The sequence below is a fragment of the Salvelinus fontinalis genome, chromosome 10 (assembly GCF_029448725.1).
Source record: "Salvelinus fontinalis isolate EN_2023a chromosome 10, ASM2944872v1, whole genome shotgun sequence".
In the NCBI taxonomy this organism is placed as follows: Eukaryota; Metazoa; Chordata; class Actinopteri; order Salmoniformes; family Salmonidae; genus Salvelinus; species Salvelinus fontinalis.
This window is the reverse complement of record NC_074674.1, coordinates 38,513,523-38,536,620: the sequence shown is the minus strand read 5'-3', so window position 1 is coordinate 38,536,620 and position 23,098 is coordinate 38,513,523. Positions and strand designations below refer to the sequence as shown.

General features: G+C 44.8%; 1 protein-coding gene across 3 annotated transcripts in view; it reads left to right on the top strand.

Annotated features, from left to right (window-relative positions):
• The window catches only part of LOC129864126 (regulator of G-protein signaling 3-like), a 271,563-nt gene that overhangs the window by 52,207 nt on the left and 196,258 nt on the right, over nucleotides 1-23,098 (top strand). For all 3 annotated transcript variants that reach the window (XM_055936752.1, XM_055936755.1, XM_055936756.1), the window contains one exon: nucleotides 15,919-15,986. In XM_055936752.1, coding sequence (XP_055792727.1) covers nucleotides 15,919-15,986 — 68 coding nt within the window. The remainder of the gene's footprint in view (nucleotides 1-15,918; nucleotides 15,987-23,098) is intronic.

The window sequence follows — 23,098 nt, the reverse complement described above, 5'->3', positions numbered from 1 at the left end:
CTAAGGCCAGGGCGTGACATAACCCCCCCCTTAAGGTGCGAACTCCGGGCGCACCATTACACAGTCTAGGGGAGGGTCTGGGTGGGCTTCCATCCACGGTGGCGGCTCCGGCTCTGGTTGTGGTCCCCACGTCACCACAGTCCCTAACCACCTCCTAGGCTTCCTCCAAATGACCCCCCTCCACATTAACCCCATTGCATTAAGGGGCAGTTCCGGACTAAGGGGCAGCTCCGGACTAAGGGGCAGTACCAGGGTCAGGGGCAGTACCAGGGTCAGGGGCAGTACCAGGGTCAGGGGCAGTACCAGGGTCAGGGGCAGTACCAGGGTCAGGGGCAGTACCAGGGTCAGGGGCAGTACCAGGGTCAGGGGCAGTACCAGGGTCAGGGGCAGTACCAGGGTCAGGGGCAGTACCAGGGTCAGGGGCAGTACCAGGGTCAGGGGCAGTACCAGGGGCAGTACCAGGGTCAGGGGCAGTACCAGGGTCAGGGGCAGTACCAGGGTCAGGGGCAGTACCAGGGTCAGGGGCAGCACCAGGGTCAGGGGCAGCACCAGGGTCAGGGGCAGCACCAGGGTCAGGGGCAGCACCAGGGTCAGGGGCAGCACCAGGGTCAGGGGCAGCACCAGGGTCAGGGGCAGCACCAGGGTAAGGGGCAGCACCAGGGTAAGGGGCAGCACCAGGGTAAGGGGCAGCACCAGGGTAAGGGGCAGCTCCGGACTGAGGAATGGCAGCTCCGGACTGAGGAATGGCAGCTCCGGACTGAGGAATGGCAGCTCCGGACTGAGGAATGGCAGCTCCGGACTGAGGAATGGCAGCTCCGGACTGAGGGACTGCAGCTCCGGACTGAGGGACGGCCCATGGCTGGCTGACGGATCTGGCTGCTCATGGCTGGCTGACGGATCTGGCTGCTCAAGGCTAGCTGACGGATCTGGCTGCTCAAGGCTAGCTGACGGATCTGGCTGCTCAAGGCTAGCTGACGGATCTGGCTGCTCAAGGCTGGCTGACGGATCTGGCTGCTCATGGCTAGCTGACGGATCTGGCTGCTCATGGCTAGCTGACGGATCTGGCTGCTCATGGCTAGCTGACGGATCTGGCTGCTCATGGCTGGCTGACGGATCTGGCTGCTCATGGCTGGCTGACGGATCTGGCTGCTCATGGCTGGCTGACGGATCTGGCTGCTCATGGCTGGCTGACGGATCTGGCTGCTCATGGCTGGCTGACGGATCTGGCTGCTCATGGCTGGCTGACGGATCTGGCTGCTCATGGCTGGCTGACTGATCTGGCTGCTCATGGCTGGCTGGCGGCTCTGGCTGCTCATGGCTGGTTGGCGGCTCTGGCTGCTCCTGTCTGGTTGGCGGCTCTGGCAGATCCTGTCTGGTTGGCGGCTCTGGCAGATCCTGTCTGGTTGGCGGCTCTGGCAGATCCTGTCTGACGGACGGCTCTAGCGGCTCCTGTCTGGCTGGTGGCTCAGTGGGCTCATGGCAGACGGGCGGCTTTGCAGGCTCATGGCAGACGGGCGGCTTTGCAGGCTCATGGCAGACGGATGGCTCAGATGGCGCTGGGGAGACGGATGGCTCAGATGGCGCTGGGGAGACGGATGGCTCAGATGGCGCTGTGCAGACGGCAGACTCCTGCCGGCTGAGGCGCACTGTAGGCCTGGTGCGTGGTGCCGGGACTGGTGGCACCGGGCTGGGGACACGCATCTCAGGGCTAGTGCGGGGAGCAGCAACAGGACGCACAGGACTCTGGGGACACACAGGAGGCTTGGTGTGTGGTTTAGACACTGGTGGTAAAGGGCTGGAGACACGCACCATATAGCTAGTGCGTGGAGGAGGCACTGGTGGTACTGGGTTGGGGCGGGGAGGTGGCGCCGGAAATACCGGACCGTGCAGGCGTACTGGCTCCCTTGAGCGCCGAGCCTGCCCAACCCTACCTGGTTGTATGCTCCCCGTCGCCTGACCAGTGCGGGGAGGTGGAATAACCCGCACCGGCCTATGTAGGCGAACCGGGGACACCATGCGTAAGGCTGGTGCCATGTACGCCGGCCCGAGGAGACGCACTGGTGACCAGATGCGTTGGGCCGGCTTCATGACATACGGCTCAACGCTCAGTCTAGCCCGGCCGATACGTGGAGCTGAAATGTACCGAACCGGGCTATGCACGTGCGCTCTACTGCGTAACACGGTGTCTGCCCGTACTCTCGCTCTCCACGGTAAGTACAGGGAGTAGGCGCAGGTTTCCTACCTGACTTCGCCACACTCCCTTTAAGGCCCCCCCCAATAAATTTTTGGGTTGTACTCACGGGTTTCCAGCCTTGTCTCCGTGCTGCCTCCTCATATCGCCTCCTCTCGGCTTTAGCTGCCTCCAGCTCTTCACGAGGACGGCGATATTCTCCCGGTTGTGCCCACGGCCCCTTACCATCCAGTATCTCCTCCCATGTCCACGAATCCTGTGTAGGTGGGTCCTGTTGCCGCTTTCCATGCCGCTTGGTCCTGTAATGGTGAGTAGTTCTGTCACGATCGTGTGGCGGATTGATGGACCAAAACGCAGCTTTAGGAAAATAAGCCATCTTCTTTTATTTTAAAGATGACGAAAAATAAACACGAAACACTTAATACAAACTAACAAAACAACAAACGATCGTGAAGCTAATAACCGTCGTGCACACACACAGGCTACAAACGTTCTGACATAGACAACTACTCACAACCAATGAGAGCCTATGGCTACCCTAAATAAGGCTCCCAATCAGAGACAACCGAAATCAGCTGTCTCTAATTGGGAACTAGTTCAGGTAACCATAGACTCTCCTAGACAACTAAACATACATAGACAACACTAGACACATGTACTCAACACAAACCCATATACTATACCCAACAACCCCTTTACCATAAAAACACCCAAAACCAACAAAACACAAACATTCCCCATGTCACACCCTGACCTAACTAAAATAATAAAGAAAACAAAGAATACTAAGGCCAGGGCGTGACAGTGTGTGTGTTTGTATGTGTGTGTGTGTGTGTGTGTGTGTGTGTGTGTGTGTGTGTGTGTGTGTGTGTGTGTGTGTGTGTGTGTGTGTGTGTGTGTGTGTGTGATTGTATGTGTGTGTGTGTGTGTGTATGTGTGTGTGTGTGTGTGTGTATGTGTGTGTCTGTGTGTGTGTTTGTATGTGTGTGTCTGTGTGTATGTGTGTGTTGGTATGTTTGTCTGTGTGTCATGTGTGTTCTCACTCTCCAGGATTACTAGTGTATTTAAAACTGACGCAATGGGACCTGTATGTGTCTGTGTATTTAACCATGTCTGTGTATTTAACCATGTCTAGTGTATTTAACCATGTCTAGTGTATTTAACCATGTCTAGTGTATTTAACCATGTCTAGTGTATTTAACCATGTCTAGTGTATTTAACCATGTCTGTGTATTTAACCATGTCTAGTGTATTTAACCATGTCTAGTGTATTTAACCATGTCTAGTGTATTTAACCATGTCTAGTGTATTTAACCATGTCTAGTGTATTTAACCATGTCTAGTGTATTTAAAACTGACGCAATGGGACCTGTATGTGTCTGTGTATTTAACCATGTCTAGTGTATTTAACCATGTCTGTGTATTTAACCATGTCTGTGTCTTTAACCATGTCTAGTGTATTTAACCATGTCTAGTGTATTTAACCATGTCTAGTGTATTTAACCATGTCTAGTGTATTTAACCATGTCTAGTGTATTTAACCATGTCTAGTGTATTTAACCATGTCTAGTGTATTTAACCATGTCTAGTGTATTTAACCATGTCTGTGTATTTAACCATGTCTAGTGTATTTAACCATGTCTAGTGTATTTAACCATGTCTAGTGTATTTAACCATGTCTAGTGTATTTAACCATGTCTAGTGTATTTAACCATGTCTAGTGTATTTAACCATGTCTAGTGTATTTAACCATGTCTGTGTATTTAACCATGTCTAGTGTATTTAACCATGTCTAGTGTATTTAACCATGTCTGTGTATTTAACCATGTCTAGTACATTTCCCTCAGACGTTGTTAGGTCAGATGGTCTCCACATGTGTCCATACAGCAGATTGTGGATGAAAGTGTGTCATCTGTATGCAGTGAGTAGACACGTAATCAGGCATGCACACACACTCTCCTCCCCTGAAGTGCTGAAACATTTACACACCTACCCAACCCACTTCTCTACAGTCAGTTGCGTCTGGCATTGTGAACACGAGAGGAATGACAAAGATGAATCTGAATTTTGATGTGGCAATCCATCATAGATCACAATCAACACCAGAGTGTGAATTATACCGTGACATTCAGGGTGGTCTGTATTTTTTTTCACAGGACTTCCTATTTGCAATTTTTTTATGGGCCTAATAGTAAGAAGACATGTATTTTAATGGTGAACATTTATTACCTTTAAATGTGGCATGAACACAACCAGTCATGATGTTTTCATCTGATTGTCAAACAAATCACTTCGTTGCCCACACCAAAATAATTCAAGCATTCAAACACTGTACTGTGCACCCACACTCTTGTATCCTGAATTAATTGATGCATCTTGCTGACAAATTGACCTTTTTTGTAAAAAGAAAAGTCGGGACACCTGAAAGGGGGCTGAAACACGGGTCGCAAATACAGCTGTGTCTGTCCCGAGCTCATCAGAGCAGGAATCTGATGTCCCAGTTGATACAATGTTGAAAGTTTGCTAGCGGGCTGGACCCAGTTGATAATGTTGAAAGTTTGCTAGTGGGCTGGACCCAGTTGATAATGTTGAAAGTTTGCTAGCGGGCTGGACCCAGTTGATAATGTTGAAAGTTTGCTAGCGGGCTGGACCCAGTTGATAATCTTGAAAGTTTGCTAGTGGGCTGGACTCAGTTGATAATGTTGAAATTTGCTAGTGGGCTGGACCCAGTTGATAATGTTGAAAGTTTGCTAGTGGGCTGGACCCAGTTGATAATGTTGAAAGTTTGCTAGCGGGCTGGACCCAGTTGATAATGTTGAAAGTTTGCTAGTGGGCTGGACCCAGTTGATAATGTTGAAAGTTTGCTAGTGGGCTGGACCCAGTTTATAATGTTGAAAGTTTGCTAGCGGGCTGGACCCAGTTGATAATGTTGAAAGTTTGCTAGCGGGCTGGACCCAGTTGATAATCTTGAAAGTTTGCTAGTGGGCTGGACTCAGTTGATAATGTTGAAATTTGCTAGTGGGCTGGACCCAGTTGATAATGTTGAAAGTTTGCTAGCGGGCTGGACCCAGTTGATAATGTTGAAAGTTTGCTAGTGGGCTGGACCCAGTTGATAATGTTGAAAGTTTGCTAGTGGGCTGGACTCAGTTGATAATGTTGAAAGTTTGCTAGCGGGCTGGACTCAGTTGATAATGTTGAAAGTTTGCTAGTGGGCTGGACCCAGTTGATAATGTTGAAAGTTTGCTAGCGGGCTGGACCCAGTTGATAGTGTTGAAAGTTTGCTAACAGGTTGGACTCAGTTGATCATTTTGAAAGTTTGCTAGCGGGCTGGACTCAATTGATAATGTTGAAAGTTTGCTAGCGGGCTGGACCCAGTTGATAATGTTGAAAGTTTGCTAGTGGGCTGGACCCAGTTGATAATGTTGAAAGTTTGCTAGTGGGCTGGACTCAGTTGATAATGTTGAATGTTTGCTAGCGGGCTGGACTCAGTTGATAATGTTGAAAGTTTGCTTGCGGGCTGGACCCAGTTGATAATGTTGAAAGTTTGCTAGCGGGCTGGACCCAGTTGATAATGTTGAAAGTTTGCTAGCGGGCTGGACCCAGTTGATAATGTGGAAAGTTTGCTAGCGGGCTGGACCCAGTTGATAATGTTGAAAGTTTGCTAGCGGGCTGGATCCAGTTGATAATGTTGAAAGTTTGCTAGCGGGCTGGACCCAGTTGATAATGTTGAAAGTTTGCTAGCGGGCTGGACTCAGTTGATAATGTTGAAAGTTTGCTAGCGGGCTGGACCCAGTTGATAATGTTGAAAGTTTGCTAGTGGGCTGGACTCATGTTGATAATTTTGAAAGTTTGCTAGCAGGCTGGACCCAGTTGATAAAGTTAGCTAGCGAAAGCTTAAGACAGAGGAAGACAGGCGGACTAGAGAGATGAATTTGATTGAAAGAACCTGAACCAACTGTCACTGGTTTAAACCATGACAGAGAGGCGGGGGTGTTCGTTTCATTTGGAATAATCTTTTATTTTAATATTTACCACTGTAGTAGGTCACAATTGCATTTTAAACAAATAGGAGAATGGTTAAATTAGAGACCCCCCCAAAGTTTAGAATTTATAAAACGCATACCTTGTACCTATGTTTGTCCTCTGTGTCTGTCCTCTTTGTTTGCTGAAATCCATACTTTTTCAATTAACATTAATCAAATAAAACCACCACTGACTGTTTTCTTGTTGAAATTCAATTGGCACATGCACATTTGCGCTGAGTTGCCGTCTTTGAGCAACAGCAATGAGCAAACAGTCACTTGATTAACGTTTGTTGAAAAAGTATGGATTTCAGCAAAAAAATAAAGGCATGCAACTACAGAGGACAAACATGGGTGCAAGGTAGAATATCGTTTGTTTGTGCATCAGCAGTTTTTCTCAGTTTTTCATATTGGTAAATTAGTATTAGTCTAAACTTGTAGTAATTATGGTCTTATTACCAACCGAGGGGCCCCCATTGATTTTTTTCAGTCATTCTCACTCTCATATTTTTTGTGGCCCCCACATAGGGGACAACATTCAATTTGATATTTCACACTTTTATCCATCAATGCCTACTGAAACACGAGACCTTTCTACTGCATATTATTTGATTGTTTTGTTGCTGGCCTTTAACAGATGGCTTTAAATGACTTTTAATCTGCAGATTAGATACTTATATGAAATTTAGTAAATGTCAAGCATCAATAATATCTCCCCTGTATCACATAGAGCTAGCATGTCCTCACATTTCAATGGTGTTACCGCAAATTAGTTCACCCCGCTGCTGTGAGAAGTATATTTGTGCGTGTGTGGTTGTGTGCGGGTGTGTGTGTGCAAGAGAGGGCCAGATATACAGAGTGAGAGAGACTTTGTATATGACTCAGGTTTGCAATGATGCGTATCTGACTAAAGGGTAACACAAGCCTCAGGCTACTGTCCAGTTGATCCAAAGTGAAATTTCCCATCCTAAAAGGTCACTTCCTCTCCTCTGTCCTCTCCTCTGTCCACTTCCTGTCCAGTTGAACTATAAAATACACAAAACTCAACCCATTGTTTTGTTTTGTTTCTCCAACCATCATCATCATGTAGGCTCTCATAATTTATCCTCTCATATGTATCTATATGAAACCTTCCTTAAATATGTTGTACTTTTTGTTTTGTTTTTGTATACTAAAAAGCCTAAGCTTATATATGTAAACTGACTGTTAGACCTGGAACCAACTAGGCTCATCAAGGAGAATCGGAGAGCTGTCAGATTCTATGGAGTCATTCTGGGGCTCGCCACTGGCTAAACTCCTGTTGGTGATGATGTCATGTTCATGTGCCATGTCACCAAGGGAGTGAGACACCGAACCCAAGACAGCTCGCTTAGTCTCTGTCACTTTTCCACTCCCTTTCTCTTTGTCTCCCTGATCTGTCTCATTTCTCTGTCTCTCTTCATCACTTTCACATCTGTTTTCACCTGTGTCACATTTCCTCACTTGCTTTCAGCTGTCCCTTTTAACAATATAATGTTCAGGCCTATATACGTTTTTTTATTGGTTGCCTTTCATAGCGTCAAGGTAGTGCCATCTTACAATATCTATAATATCACCGTACAGTACAGTATGTAAAACCGAAACATGCCAATCACAAAAGCTGCAGTCCACCCGGTCACCCTAAATGTCCCCGTCACGTTGCGTCACCCCGTGTGGCATGATGAGTCAGTCACCCTCAGTTTGGTGGGCAGAAACCCTGCCTGTCTGTCTCTCTCGTTCATTTGTGCGTCTGCTGCTTTATGTTCATCTATCTGTTTGCTCTGGGGGTGTCATCATCTTCGAGTGGCTTTCAGCTCCCCAGCTTTTGCTTCAGAGTGGACCGTTTTTGTGCAGTCAACCCAACCATAACCAAATTGCATTTCATCCCGAGCGTCACTCTGTGTATGTCTGTGTGTGCTTTCCTGTCTTGTTTTCTATGCCGTATAGCTGTGTCTTTGGGCTCCGGGGGAAATACTGTTTCATTCCATCTCTCGGCGTTTGCCTGCATGTTTTCATGTCCTATTTTCCCTTGATCTACCCAGTATGCAGGGTTCACCCGTCACATCCTGGTAATTGCAAACCAACCATTCCAGTGTTTTTTTTACTTGATATATTGTATTTACTTCGCCACCATGGCCTTTTTATATTTTTATTTATTTATATATATATTTTGTTTGCCTTCACCTCCCTTATCTCACCTCACTTGCTCATATTGTATATAGACTTATTTTTCACTGTATTATTGACTGTATGTTTGTTTTACTCCATGTGTAACTATGTGTTGTATGTGTCGAACTGCTTTGCTTTATCTTGGCCAGGTCGCAATTGTAAATGAGAACGTGTTCTCAATTTGCCTACCTGGTTAAATAAAGGTGAAATAAATAAAAAAACTAAAAATAAATTAGACCTCTTGGCAGGTAACGTGTGAGTAAGCATCTGATGGGTTACTTTATTCAAGGCACTGGTGGTTAATGTGTTTTCTGTTTGTCTGTCTGTCTGTCTGTCTGTCTGTCTGTCTATCTGTCTATCTGTCTATCTGTCTATCTGTCTGTCTGTCTGTCTGTCTGTCTGTCTGTCTGTCTGTCTCTCGCTCTCTCGCTCTCTCGCTCTCTCGCTCTCTCGCTCTCTCGCTCTCTCGCTCTCTCGCTCTCTCGCTCTCTCGCTCTCTCGCTCTCTCGCTCTCTCGCTCTCTCGCTCTCTCTGTCTCTCTTTCTCTCTTTCTCTCTTTCTCTCTCTCTCTGTCTCACTCTCTCTCTGTCTCTGTCTCTCTCTCTGGTGCAGCCTTTGCTTTGACCACTTTGACCAGAGGTAGCATTCCCTGATGGGGAGGAAGAGACATATGTGACAATGTGTCCTTTTCAAAGTGTCACTCAACCAGATGTAGCTTGCCCTAAGAGGGACACAAGAGTGTACCTTCAATATGCAGAAGCTGCTCTCCCCACCGCTCCAATTCACAGCCACATTTTAAAACCGCCTCACACAGGGTCAGCGATAGAGCGAGAGAGAGGGGGAGTGTGTGTGCATGTGTTCAGTTTAATCTTTTTTACTTGTTTAGTCTTCAGAATGTTTTTAATTTGATTCAAACATAATTTCTCACACTCAGCTCAGATTAGCCCCTATGGTTCAGCCAATACATGTATGTATATATGTTGATTTCAGCCATATTAGTAGAGGCAAGAGGTATCTGCCATGTCTGACACACTTTTTTGACGTAGGGCTCTTTCTAGCCATGACACCTCTCCCATTGACACCCAACCCACTCGGCACAGATGTCATTTCAACGTCTAGTTATTATTTACATTTGGTTGAGTTGTTAACTAACATGAATTCAACGTGAAATCAACATTGGATTTAGGTTAATATTTGGGTGAAAAAAATACGAAATTCCCTTACAATGATGACTTTTCGCAAATCCACTCAGTTTTCCATGTAGATTCAACATCACTGCATTGATTTTTTTGTTGTTGAAATGACATGGAAACAACATTATGTCCTCACGCTTGATGTGATTTAAATATATATATATATTTCACCTTTATTTAACCAGGTAGGTCAGTTGAGAACAAGTTCTCATTTACAACTGCGACCTGGCCAAGATAAAGCAAAGCAGTACGACAAAAACAACAACTCAGAGTTATACATGGGTTAAAAAAACGTGCAGTCAATAACACAATAGAAAATCTATGTACAGTGTGTGCAAATATAGTAAGATTAGGGAGGTAAGGCAATAAATAGGCCATAGTGGCGAAATAATTACAATTTAGCATTAACACTGAAGTGATAGATGTGCAGATGATGATGTGCAAGTAGAGATAGTGTTTTCTGTCTGTCTGTGCAAAAGAGCAAGAAAAATAATTAACAATATGTGGATGAGGTAGTTGGGTGGGATATTTACAGAAGGCTGTTTACAGTTGCAGTGACCGGTAAGCTGCTCAGATAGCTGATGCTTGAAGTTAGTGAGGGGGATATAAGTCTCCAGCTTCAGTGATTTTTGCAATTTGTTCCAGTCATTGGCAGCAGAGAACTGTAAGGAAAGGTGGCCAAAGGAGGTGTTGGCTTTTGCGATGACCAGTGAAATATACCTGCTGGAGCGCGTGCTACAGGTGAGTGTTGCTATGGTGACCAGTGAGCTGAGATAAGGCGGGGCTTTACCTAGCAGAGACTTATAGATGACCTGTAGCCAGTGGGTTTGGCGACGAAAATGTAGCGAGGGCCAGCCGACGAGAGCATACAGGTCGCAGTGTTGGGTAGTATATGGGGCTTTGGTGACAAAACAGATGGCACTGTGATAGACTACATCCAATTTGCTGAGTAGAGTGTTGGAAGCTATTTTGTAAATTACATCACTGAAGTCAAGGATCGGTAGGATAGTCAGTTTTACGATGGTTTGTTTGGCAGCATGAGTGAAGGATGCTTTGTTGCGAAATAGGAAGCCGATTCGAGATTTTGTAGTATTTGTAGTTGTCCACATATTCTAAGTCAGAAGCGTCCAGAGTAGTGATGCTAATCGGGCGGGCAGGTGCGGGCAGGTGCGGGCAGCAATCGGTTGAAGAGCATGCATTTAGTTTTACTAGCATTTAAGAGCAGTTGGAGGCCACGGAAGGAGAGTTGTATGGCATTGAAGTTTGTTTGGAGGGTTGTTAATACAGTGTCCAAAGAAGTGCCAGATGTATACAGAATGGTGTCGTCTGCGTAGAGGTGGATCAGAGTATCACCAGCAGTGTGACATCATTGATGTATACAGAGAAAAGAGTTGGCCCGAGAATTGAACCCTGTGGCACCCCCATAGAGACTGCCAGAGGTCCGGACAACAGACCCTCCAATTTGACACACTGAACTCTATCTGAGAAGTAGTTGGTGAACCAGGCGAGGCAGTCATTTGAGAAACCAAGAATATTGAGTCTGCCGATGAGAATGCGAGTGGCAAGTTGCTGCAGAGGGTGCAGAGCTGTTAGCATGGTTAGGGGTAGCCAGGTGGAAAGCATGGCCAGCTGTAGAAAAATGCTTTTTGATAATAAGAGCAGCTCAGAGGAGGTACTCTTATTCTCCATGGACTTTACAGTGTCCCCAAACTTTTTGGAATCAGTGCTACAGGATGCACATTTCTGTTTGAAAAAGCTAGCATTTGCTTTCCTATCTGACTGTGTATATTGGTTCCTGACTTCCCTGAAAAGATGCATATCGCTGGGGCTATTCGATGCTAATGCAGTACGCCGCAGGATGTTTTTGTGCTGGTCAAGGGCAGTCAAGTCTGGAGTGAACCAAGGGCTATATCTGTTCTTTGTTCAACATTTTTTTAATGGGGAATGCTTTTAAAGATCTACCAGGCGTCCTCTACTGACAGGATGAGGTCAATATCCCTCCAGGATACCCGGGCCAGGTCGATTAGAAAGGCTTGCTCGCTGAATTGTTTAGGGAGTGTTTGACAGTGATGAGGGGTGGTCGTTTGACCGCGGACACATTACAGACACAGGCAATGAGGCAGTGATCACTGAGATCCTGGTTGAAGACAGCAGAGGTGTATTTAGAGGGCAAGTTGGTCAGGATTATATCTATGAGGGTGCCCATGTTTACGGATTTAGGGTTGTACCTGGTGGGTTCCTTGATCATTTGTAGGAGATTGAGGGCATCTAGGTTGAATTATAGGATGGCCGGGGTGTTAAGCATATCCCAGTTTAGGTCACCTAACAGTATGAAATCTGAAGATAGATGGGGGGGCAATCAATTCACATGTCCTGGGCACAGCTAGGGGCCGGGGGGGGGGGGGGGGGGGGGGGGGGTTGAAGCAAGTGACAACAGTGAGAGACTTATTTCTGGAAAGGTGGATTTTTAAAACTAGAAGCTTGAACTGTTTGGGCACAGACCTGGATAGTATGACAGAACTCTGCAGGCTATCTCTGCAGTAGATTGCAACTCCGCCCCCCTTGGCTGTTCTACCTTGACGGAAAATGTTGTAGTTGGGGATGGAAATGTCAAAAGTTTTGGTGGCTCCTAATCCTAAACCAGGATTCAGACACGGCTAGGACATCAGTGTACGCTGAATGTGCTAATGCAGTGAATAAAACACACTTAGGGAGGAGGCTTCTGATGTTAACATGCATGAAACCAAGGCTTTTACGGTTACAGAAGTCAAGAAATGAGAGCGCCTGGGGAATAGATGTAGTACTGGGGGCTACAGGACCTGGGTTAACCTCTACATCACCAGCAGAACAGAGGAGGGGTGGGATAAGGGTGCGGCTAAAGGCTATAAGAACTGGTCGTCTAGTGCATTTGGAACAGAGAATAAAAAGAGCAGATTTCTTGGCGTGGTAGAATAGATTCAGGGCATAATGTACAGACAAGGGTATGGTAGGATGTGAGTACAGTGGAGGTAAACCTAGGCATTGAGTGACGATGAGAGAGGTTGCATCTCTGGAGTCACCAGTTAAGCCAGGTGAGGTCTCCGCATGTGCGGGACTGGGGACTCTACAGTGAAATTAAACAATAAGAACTAACCAAAACAGCAGTAGACAAGGCATATTAACATTAGACAGTGGCATAAAGCTATCACAGGTGTTGATCGGGAGAGCTAAGACAACAACGGGTAAATGGCAATGAATTGGCAGAGAGGGTCAGTTCGGTACACACAGGACCTGAGTTCAAGGCTGGGAACGACAGATAAAAAACATGAGTTACCGTGTATAGTCCAGCAGGCATCAGCTGTGTAAGCGAGTGATCATTGGGTCCAATGAGCCGCAATATGTGAATCAGGGAGCCGTTCGGTAGTTGCTACTATGCTAGGCGAGCGGTAGACACGGCGTTCAGAAAGCTAGCGGGCCGAGGATAGCAGATGGGTCTTCGGCGACATCACAACGGAAAAGCCTGTTGAAGCCACATCAGACGATTACGTCAGCAGACCAATTGTGATGGATCGGCGGGGCTCTGTTGCCAATTGGCAAAAGACGTTTTGTAGCCCAAGAGTTAGGTGGTAGGAGATGGGTCTAGCTCGAGGCTAGCTCAAGGCTAACCGGTTCTTGCTTTGGGACAGAGGCGTTAGCCAGCAATAGCCATTCGGTTACAGCTAGATGCGATGATCTGGTGTATTGGTCCAGAGCTTGCGGCAGGAATCCGGTGATGTGGTAGAGAAAAGCAGTCCCATATGCTCTGGGTTGATATTGCGATGTGCAGACTGGCAGGTATTGACTGAGCTAAAGCTGACTGGTGTCCGAGCTAAAAGTGAAGACTGCTAACAATGACTACTAGCTAGTTAGCTGGCTAGCTTCTGATGGAGGTTCCAGTTATTAAGTATAAAAATAGCAGATCCGTACCACATTGGGTGAGGCAGTTGAGATGAAAATATATACGAAAAAAATTATGAAACAAGACAAGACAAACACACGTCCGACTACTACGCCATCTTGATTTGTCAAACATGATCTTAAAAACGACTGTGAAAGAAGTCTGCTTGATGGAGAGAATGTTCCTTCATTCTCTCCACCAAGTGTTTATTTGTTTGTGGTGTGAAAGGAGGGCCAGGATGTCAAGAGAGTGAAGAGATCTTCCATTCTACTTGGGGAGAGAGATGTTTTATGGCTGGGCAGCTCTGTGGCAAGACTGACTAACTGTGGCCAATGGCCAACACTACTCTTTGTCCTCACACCTCTCTGTCTCTCTCTCTCTCTGTCTCTCTCTCTCTCTGTCTCTCTCTCTCTCTCTCTCTCTCTCTCTCTCTCTCTCGTTCTCTCTCTCGCTCTCTCTCTCTCTTTCTCTCACTCTCTCTCTTTCTCTCAATTCAATTTCAATTTAAGGGGCATGGGAAACATGTTTATGGGACACACTTGCTCAAGCAAGTGAAATAGATAATAAATAAAAGTGAAATAAACACTAAAAAAATAACAGTAAACATTACACTCGCAAAAGTTCAAAAAGAATAAAGACATTTCAAATGTCATATTATGTCTATGTACAGTGTTGTAATGATGTGCAAATAGTTAAAGTACAAAAGGGAAAACAAATAAATATGAGTTGTATTTACAATGGTGTTTGTTCTTCACTGGTTGCCCTTTTCTTGTGGCAACAGGATAACAAATCTTGCTGCTGTGATTGCACACTGTGGTGTTTCACCCAATAGATATGGGAGTTCATCACATAACTAGCTCTCAAGAGAAGATAGGCTTTCTCTGTTGTTTTGTTAATTCTTTCCAATATGTCAAGTAATTATCTTTTTGTTTTCTCATGATTTGTTTGGGTCTAATTGTTACTGTCCGGGGGCTCTGTGGTGTCTGTTTGTGAACAGAGCCTCAGGACCAGCTTGCTTAGGGGACTCTTCTACAGGTTCATCTCTTTATAAGTGATGGCTTTGTTATGGAAGGTTTGGGAATCACTTCCTTTTAGGTGGTTGTAGAATTGAACGGTTCTTTTCTGGATTTTGGATTTTGATAATTAGCGGGTATCGACGAAATTCTGCTCTGCATGCATTATTTGGTGTTTTACGTTGTTCACTCTGGGTGATTAATGGTTATCCAAACAAAGGGCCGATGGGTGTGCAGGTTGGCTCTCTGGGGAGTTGGGATTAAAGTGACTGAACTCTCAGGCTCCTGTTTGAAGCTTGCCCCGTTACCGGGGCAACCCGCCTGCGGGATGGTAGAATGTGAACGAAGAAGCTGTAGGAGAACTAACTGTGGCAGGACTGTGTGTGTGTGTGTGTGTGTGTGTGTGTGTGTGTGTGTGTGTGTGTGTGTGTGTGTGTGTGTGTGTGTGTGTGCTTCTGTGTTTTATTGATGTTTGTGTCTGTGTGTGTGTGAATGCTAACACGATTATGAACTCCTCAGGAGGCTAACACAATGCTGGAGAGATGAAGGGGACGGTGGTTCTATGGGGTGGATGAGTTTGAAATCAAATCTCACCATCTGCGTGAGGAATGAGAGGGGGAGAGAGAAGGGGAGAGAGAGACAGTGAAATATAGAAGCAGAAAAGAGCTAGAATGGCAAAGAGCATAAGAATGTAAGAGAGCGTGTATCTGTATAGAGTGACGACAGGGAGATAGATACAGCTCCGTGTAAAAGGAGAGAAAGGGAGAGAGATTTGCAGCCATATGTATAGGGAGGGAGGGAGGGAGGGAAGGAAGGAAGAAGGAAGGGATGGAGGGAAGGAGGGAGGGGGGAGCAGGCATCAGCATTGTGGGCCAGCTGAATGCTGCCTTTATGAGGAATGGTTAAAAGGACACTGAGGCTGGGGCGAGGCTGCCGTCACCATGGTAACCTCACAGGAGCCCTCGAAGGAGGGATAATAGAGTGAGAGGGAAGTTCCTTTTCTTTTTACCCCCTCCCTGCTTCCCTCCGTCTCTTGTGCTCTTCTCCTCTCTTGGCTAGTTGGGCGCAGAGTTTCCCAGAGTTAGTAGTTCTGTTTGTGCCTTCATAGAGGGGTCCTAACTGATGCCCCTTTCTCAACACACACCAAGGCAGCCCAGGACAGGCTTAATCCATTCGCTTGTAACGTACAGAGAAACGTTTGGGAGACTTTTTTTGTCAGCATCAAATTTGGGACATTATCTTGCATCTGCAATATATTGAGGAATTTTTTGGGCTTCACCTTGTTGAGAAGAAGAGGGAGTCCCCGAGTTGGTACCCTGAGGGTCCAGAGACAGAGAGGCTGAGATGTTCTCTAAATGCAGTGTCTCAGCCCGTGACTCTTTTGTCTTTCTTTCAGAGGCTGCGTTGTCAAACCATGGTGCTGCCCCCAAGACCACAAGACCTGAGAATATGCAATGCTTAACGGTGAGGGAATCTTTTGGAAATTTCTCTGTATGTGTCTTGTGCCTGTCTGTACTGTATGTCTGGTTATCTGTGTGAGACATGGAGCTGTGGTGAAAGGAGTGTGTTTGTGTGTGTGTGTGTGTGTGTGTGTGTGTGTGTGTGTGTGTGTGTGTGTGTTTGTGTGTGTGTGTGTGTGTGTGTGTGCGTGTGTGTGTGTGCGTGTGCGTGGATGTGTTTAACTACACGTGTTGGGACCAGAAGTCACATCTGCATATCAGAAACATCCAGTGCTGTTTATTTGATTCACTGGCTACACTGGAATTTGATGCTGGTGCTGGTAGCACACAAAAATGTAAACTTGCAAATCCCTATCAACTTTTCCTCATTCCGTTGCTTGAAATGTTTACTGTTGGATCACAACCCTGGTTCTGCAACAAACAGTTGTTTTAGTGTGGATTTGGAAGTGGGGCTATGACGAGCTGAAAGCTAACACTGAGGAACAGGAAGTCTCTGTAATGTAACTCTATATTAAAGACTTTTACATCAGTTTTTGAATGCTCTTTTCCCTCCCTCCATCTCTCTCCCATTTCTCTACCCCTCCCTCTCCCCCTCTTTTCCCCTCACTCTCATCTCTTGATGCCTGATTGAGGAGTCTTTGTGGGGTGTTCTCCTTGGACCAAATTTAAAGAAGGGCAAAGCACTTTCACAGGCTGAATGAGGAACCGTTGGGCTTTTCTGGGCATTTCCGTAACATGTCTGTTGAGAGAGAGAGCGATAGAGAGCGATAGAGAGAGCGATAGAGAGAGAGAGAGAGAGAGAGAGAGAGAGAGAGAGAGAGAGAGAGAGAGAGAGAGAGAGAGAGAGAGAGAGAGAGAGAGAGAGAGAGAGAGAGAGAGAGAGAGAGAGAGAGAGAGAGAGAGAGAGAGAGAGAGAGAGAGAGAGAGAGAGAGAGAGAGAGAGAGAGAGAGAGAGAGAGAGAGAGAGAGAGAGAGAGAGAGAGAGAGAGAGAGAGAGAGAGAGAGAGAGAGAGAGAGAGAGAGAGAGAGAGAGAGAGAGAGAGAGAGAGAGAGAGAGAGAGAGAGAGAGAGAGAGAGAGAGAGAGAGAAGAACGAACTGTCGGAAGATCCCACACTCCAAAAAGGAGCCGCTCCGTTCGTCTTGTCTGGCTCAAAGACAACGTTACAAGCACTCGCCTTTCTCTCCCTCTAATCCATCCTTCTGCTTGTTTAGATCTGAATAGAAGGATAGAAAATGAAGAGAAAGAGCTCTCACATGTTTTTGTGTGCGATAGAAGGGTAACCTTCCCCCCTTTAATAGGAGAACAGGGAAAAATCCCCCTAAACGCCCAGTAGAGGGGATGTAAGAAAGTGAATGGTCTTTTCTGACAGTCTGTTAGCATTGTGGAGACAGTGCACTATGGGTTCCTCTTTGGCCTCTCTCTTTCTCTGTCTCTGTTAACCTCGAGTGAGCCAGCCACTAAAGGATAAATGGAACGGGGACATGTTGGAAATTAATGAGGTCGCTCTGGGTTACATTTGCCAGTTTTCTGGCCGACATTAATTGATCTTTCCTACACAGAACAATCCCAGATAGAACATAACGTTCTGTGAACCATTTATTGGTATTTCATTACTTTAACAGAACGTTTACATTACATTTGACATTTTAGTAATTTAGCGGATGCTCTTATTCAGAGCAACTTACAGAAGCAATTAGGGTAAAGTGCCTTGCTCAAGGGCACATTGGCCAATGTGTTTGCATGATTAATGCCTAAGGAAATGAATTTCCATGTGTCCTATCTGTGCTTGCAGTTTAAAAAGGTTAACTCAAAATAAGCTAGCATTGCTATTACAAGTCGTATTGAAATATTCAATGAAAGTTGTTTTTTTAACCTTTATTTAACTAGGCAAGTCAGATAAGAACAAATTCTTATTTATAATGATGACCTTTAAAGGAAGTTATTGATAAACCTCCAAATAACCTATAATTTCTGTTCTCAGAACGTTAATAAAACATCCCAGGAAAACTTTAAAGGAAATAAACTTTCCCAGAACTGACAAAATGTTCACTTCTGTTCGCAGAACGTTTAAAAAATGTTTTGTTTTACCTGTCAGGAAACGCATGGCTTCGTTCCCACCACCAATGTCAAACCAAAAACATACGTTCCCACAACTTCCAAGGAACTAAATGTGCTAGTTGGGATTTTGTTGTTATTTTTCATCGATTTCATAGCCCCGATGTTCCCAGCTCTCACACTGTAGTTAATCAAAAACAAAAATAGGAGGGTGTTTTGATAACTGGAAAGGGGTTTGCCAGAGTAGCACATTTGCAGACCTGATTTTCCAGGAAAAGGAGAGGAAATCTAAAAGAACCTAACATAACAAACATGATTTGTGTCTGGTCTAAGATTGCAGGAGTGTACAGATAGTGGGAGAAGGTCTCAAGACAGTGTGTCTAGGTGTGAAAACTGACTTTGTGTTAGTGTGTGTGAAAGAGAAGATTTGAATGAAAATAGTGAGGTGAGAGGCATGTGTAAACCCAGCTAACAATTCTAGGGAGAACATTTTGTAATGTTACCTATAATGTAAAGATATTCCCATTCTAGACACGTTTCATTGGAACGTTGCAAGAACATTCATGTGTCCAGTTTTCTGTGGGTTAGGAGAATATTCCATCAACATCACAAAATACGTAGAACATGGTTGCCATGTGCTTAGAATGTAAGATAGTCATGTTCTAAACAATTTTCATGGGAAAATTGCAAAAACATTTCTGTGTATCAGTTGTCAGGATGGTCCTAAAGAAATATGTTTTCATTACACCATGTTACTGTGGTCAAGGTGAACTACTGAGCTATTCATATCACTTTGTCTGTTGGCAAGGGACACACACTGCTGTTAACATATCGTGTTTTGAACTTACATAGCTTGCAATTACATTGTGCATGTTCATTTATACAGTAACTATTATTCAACATTTCCTCATCTGGGATTTGGTTTACAGTACTCCAATCTCTCCACTGCACCACCATATCCGTGACAGTTTTTGCTTAATCGGTTTATTCTCATCATTGATTTAGTTGTCCTATTTCAGCAATTTAGGGGTGTATATGTATAGCATATTGAGCAGTTTTCATGACACTCCGGAATCACTATAATGAATAAAATAATATATTGAGTGTACTTTTACCAGAGCTGAGATTTACTTCAAAGTGCATTCACCCTATTGCTTACAAGTTGTTTCATCTACGGTTGAAGTTGGAAGTTTACATACACTTTAGCCAAATACATTTAAACTCAGTTTTTCACAATTCCTGACATTCAAACCTAGTAAAAATTGCTTGTCTTAGGTCAGTTAGGATTACCACTTTATTTTAAGAATGTGAAATGTCAGGATAATAGTAGAGAGAATGATTTATTTCAGCTTTAATTTCTTTCATCACATTCCAAGTGGGTCAGAAGTTTACATACACTCAATTAGTATTTGGTAGCATTACCTTTAAATTGTTTCACTTGGGTCAAACATTTCGTGTAGCCTTCCACAAGCTTCCCACAATAAGTTGGGTGAATTTTGGCCCATTCCTCCTGACAGAGCTGGTGTAACTGAGTCAGGTTTGTAGGCCTCCTTGCTCGCACACGCCATTTCAGTTCTGCCCAACATTGTCTATAGGATTGAAGTCAGGGCTTTGTGATGGCCACTCCAATACCTTGACTTTGTTGCCCTTAAGCCATTTTGCCACAACTTTGGAAGTGTGCTTGGGGTCATTGTCCATTTGGAAGACCCATTTGCCACCAAGCTTTAGCTTACTGACTGATGTCTTGAGATGTTGCTTCAATATATCCACATAAGTGTCCTTCCTCATGATGCAATCTATTTTGTGAAGTGCACCAGTCCCTTCTGCCGCAAAGCACCCCCACAACATGATGCTGCCACCCCCGTTCTTCACGGTTGGGATGGTGTTCTTCGGCTTGCAAGCCTCCCCCTTTTTCCTCCAAACATAACGATGGTCATTATGGCGAAGCAGTTCTATTTTTGTTTCCTCAGACCAGAGGACATTACTCCAAAAAGTACAATCTTTGTCCCCAGCTGTCACGATCGTCGTAAGAACATTCGGACAAAAGCGCAGCGTGATATGGGTTCCACATATTTATTGACGTGAAACGTACAAAACAATTTTAAAAAGCAAACAATACGTTAAGCTATGGAGTGCTCACAGGCAACTACACATAAACAAGATCCCACAAAACACAGTGGGGAAATGGCTGCCTAAATATGATCCCAAATCAGAGACAACAATAAACAGCTGCCTCTGATTGGGAACCATACCAGGCCAACATAGAAATAAAACAACCTAGATTACCCACCCTAGTCACACCCCGACCTAACCAACATAGAGAATAAAAGGCTCTCTATGGTCAGGGCGTGACACCATATGCAGTTGCAAACCGTAGTCTGGCATTTCTATGGCGGTTTTGGAGCAGTGGCTTCTCCCTTGCTGAGCGGCCTTCAGGTTATGTCGATATAGAACTCGTTTTACTGTGGATATAGATACTTTTGTACCTGCTTCCTCCAGCATCTTCACAAGGTCCTTTGCTGTTCTGGGATTGATTTGCACTTTCCGTACCAAAGTACGTTCATCTCTAGGAGACAGAACGCGTCTCCTTCCTGAACGGTATGACGGCTGCGTGGTCCCATGTTGTTTGTACTATTATTTGTACAGATGAACGTGGTACCTTCAGGCGTTTGGAAATTGCTCCCAATGATGAACCAGACCTGTGGAGGTCTCCGATTTTTTTCTGAGGTCTTGGCTGATTTCTTTTGATTTTCCCATGATCAAGCAAAGAGGCACTGATTTTGAAGGTAGGCCTTGAAATACATCCACAGGTACACCTCCAATTGACTCAAATTATGTTAATTAGCCTATCAGAAGCTTCTGAAGCCATGACATAATTTTCTGTAATTTTCCAAGCTGTTTAAAGGCACAGTCAACTTAGTGTATGTAAACTTCTGACCCACTGGAATTGTGATACAGTGAGTTATAAGTGAAATAATCTGTCTGTAAACAATGTTGGAAAAATTACTTGTGTCATGCGCAAAGTAGATGTCCTAACCGACTTGCCAAAACTATAGTTTGTTAACAAGAAATGTGTGTAGTGGTTGAAAAAGAGTTTTAATGACTCCAACCTAAGTGTATGTAAACTTCCGGCTTCAACTGTACATATGTGCCTATGGAAAAGGGGGTAGCGTTCTTTCTGGACAGGGCCTAACTATTCTGGCCCAGTAAGCACATGCCCTAAAGATAGCCCTTATTGTGACAGTGGTTAGGGCATTCAACATTGGTGCTGGTGGCCTGGGTTGGAGGCCTGCTAGGGGAATACCTCTACTCTCACATTCTTAGCTATATACAATATGTTAATGTTATTATTTGGCAACAGTTTCAACACACGTAGCTGATCTAGTTAAAATGCGTTTGTCAGTAGCTAAGTTTCCATCCAATTGGCGACACATTTTCATGCAAATATTCTAAAACAATATGCACATTTCTCCACCAGAAATGTGTTTCCGTCAAATGGACTTGTTGTGGATAAAAGGCTGTGTGATGATGTAGTGCACATAAAAATACCTTTACGGTTAAATTCCCATGTACCAAATAAAAAATAAGACCCTAGATATTTATTGAAAGGAGCATCGACCTCTTCACCGTGCACATTCACCACCATGTGAAGTTCATCATAACTTATTTCATCTGTAGCCTATAAACTGCATGCGTTCCCGAGTCGTAGCGGGAGGACCACACAACATCATGACTGACTCCTGGTTAGTGACACATGTTTGTTGTACATGGTATATGTGGTGTAGATGTCAAAAAGACCTTAGAGTTCCCTTTGAGATGCTCAGCTATATAGAATGAATAAATACCGATCATTTATGAGGAAGTGGGATTAATTCATGCTCAAGGGGAACTCCTAAAGATTCCCATCTTTCAATGAGAAACTAATTTTAATTAGATCAGATAGGTGTGTTGCAACTGTTGACAAATAATTACATGAACATATTTTGCTAAGAATGTGAGAGTGGGGTGATTCCCCTAGCGTTTCCCAAGCACGGTCCTCAGGACCCCAAGAGGTGCACATTTAGATTTTTGCCCTGCCACTACACAGCTGATTCAAATGATCAAAGCTTGATGATTTGTTTATTATTTCAATCAGCTGTGTGGTGCTAGGGGCAAAAACCAAAACGTGCACAACTTGGGGTCCCAAGGACCAAGTTTGGGAAACCCTGCCCTAGCAGATCTCAAACCCAGGCCATTAGTAACAATGTCAAACACCCTCACCAATGTCTCAGTGAGGGATATCTCTAGCACATGTGCTTATTGGGCCAGTATAGTGAGGCCCTGTCCTGTCCAAAAGAAACCGTACCCCTCCTCCCTAAGCACTTGTATAGATCTGAAACAACTTGATAGGTGTAATAGGGTGGATGACCTTTGAAGTAAATCTCAGCTCTGTTAAAAGTACACTCAATTCAAACTTTGACAGATCATAGGGATTCAGGAGTATCATTAAAACCGATTAACATGCCCCACCAACATTACACAACTGTACTGAAAGCCCTTAAGGGATTACTGAAATAAGTCAATCGAATCAATGATGAGACTAGTCAGATTAACCAATACATTAACCAATGGATTAACCAATACATGACACAGACTTGGTGGCGTAGCAGGAAGATCATGAACCAAGAGGTTGTGAGTTCTCATCCCAGGTGAGGGCTGTTGAACGATGACTGTATAAATGAACATGCATAATGTAATTGTCACGTTCCTGACCTGTTTTCCATTGTTTTTGTATGTGTTTAGTTGGTCAGGGCGTAAGTTGGGGTGGGCATTCTATGTTATGTGTTTCTATGTTGGGTTAAATGTGTTGCCTGATATGGTTCTCAATTAGAGGCAGGTGTTTGACGTTTCCTCTGATTGAGAACCATATTAAGGTAGGCTGTTCTCACTTTGTTTGTGGGTGATTGTTCCTGTGTCTGTGTCCGTTGCACTACACGGGACTGTTTCGTTTGTTCATTCGTTTGGTAGTCTTTCCTGTTCGTGTCTATATGTAAGTTCTTATGTTCAGGTCAGTCTACGT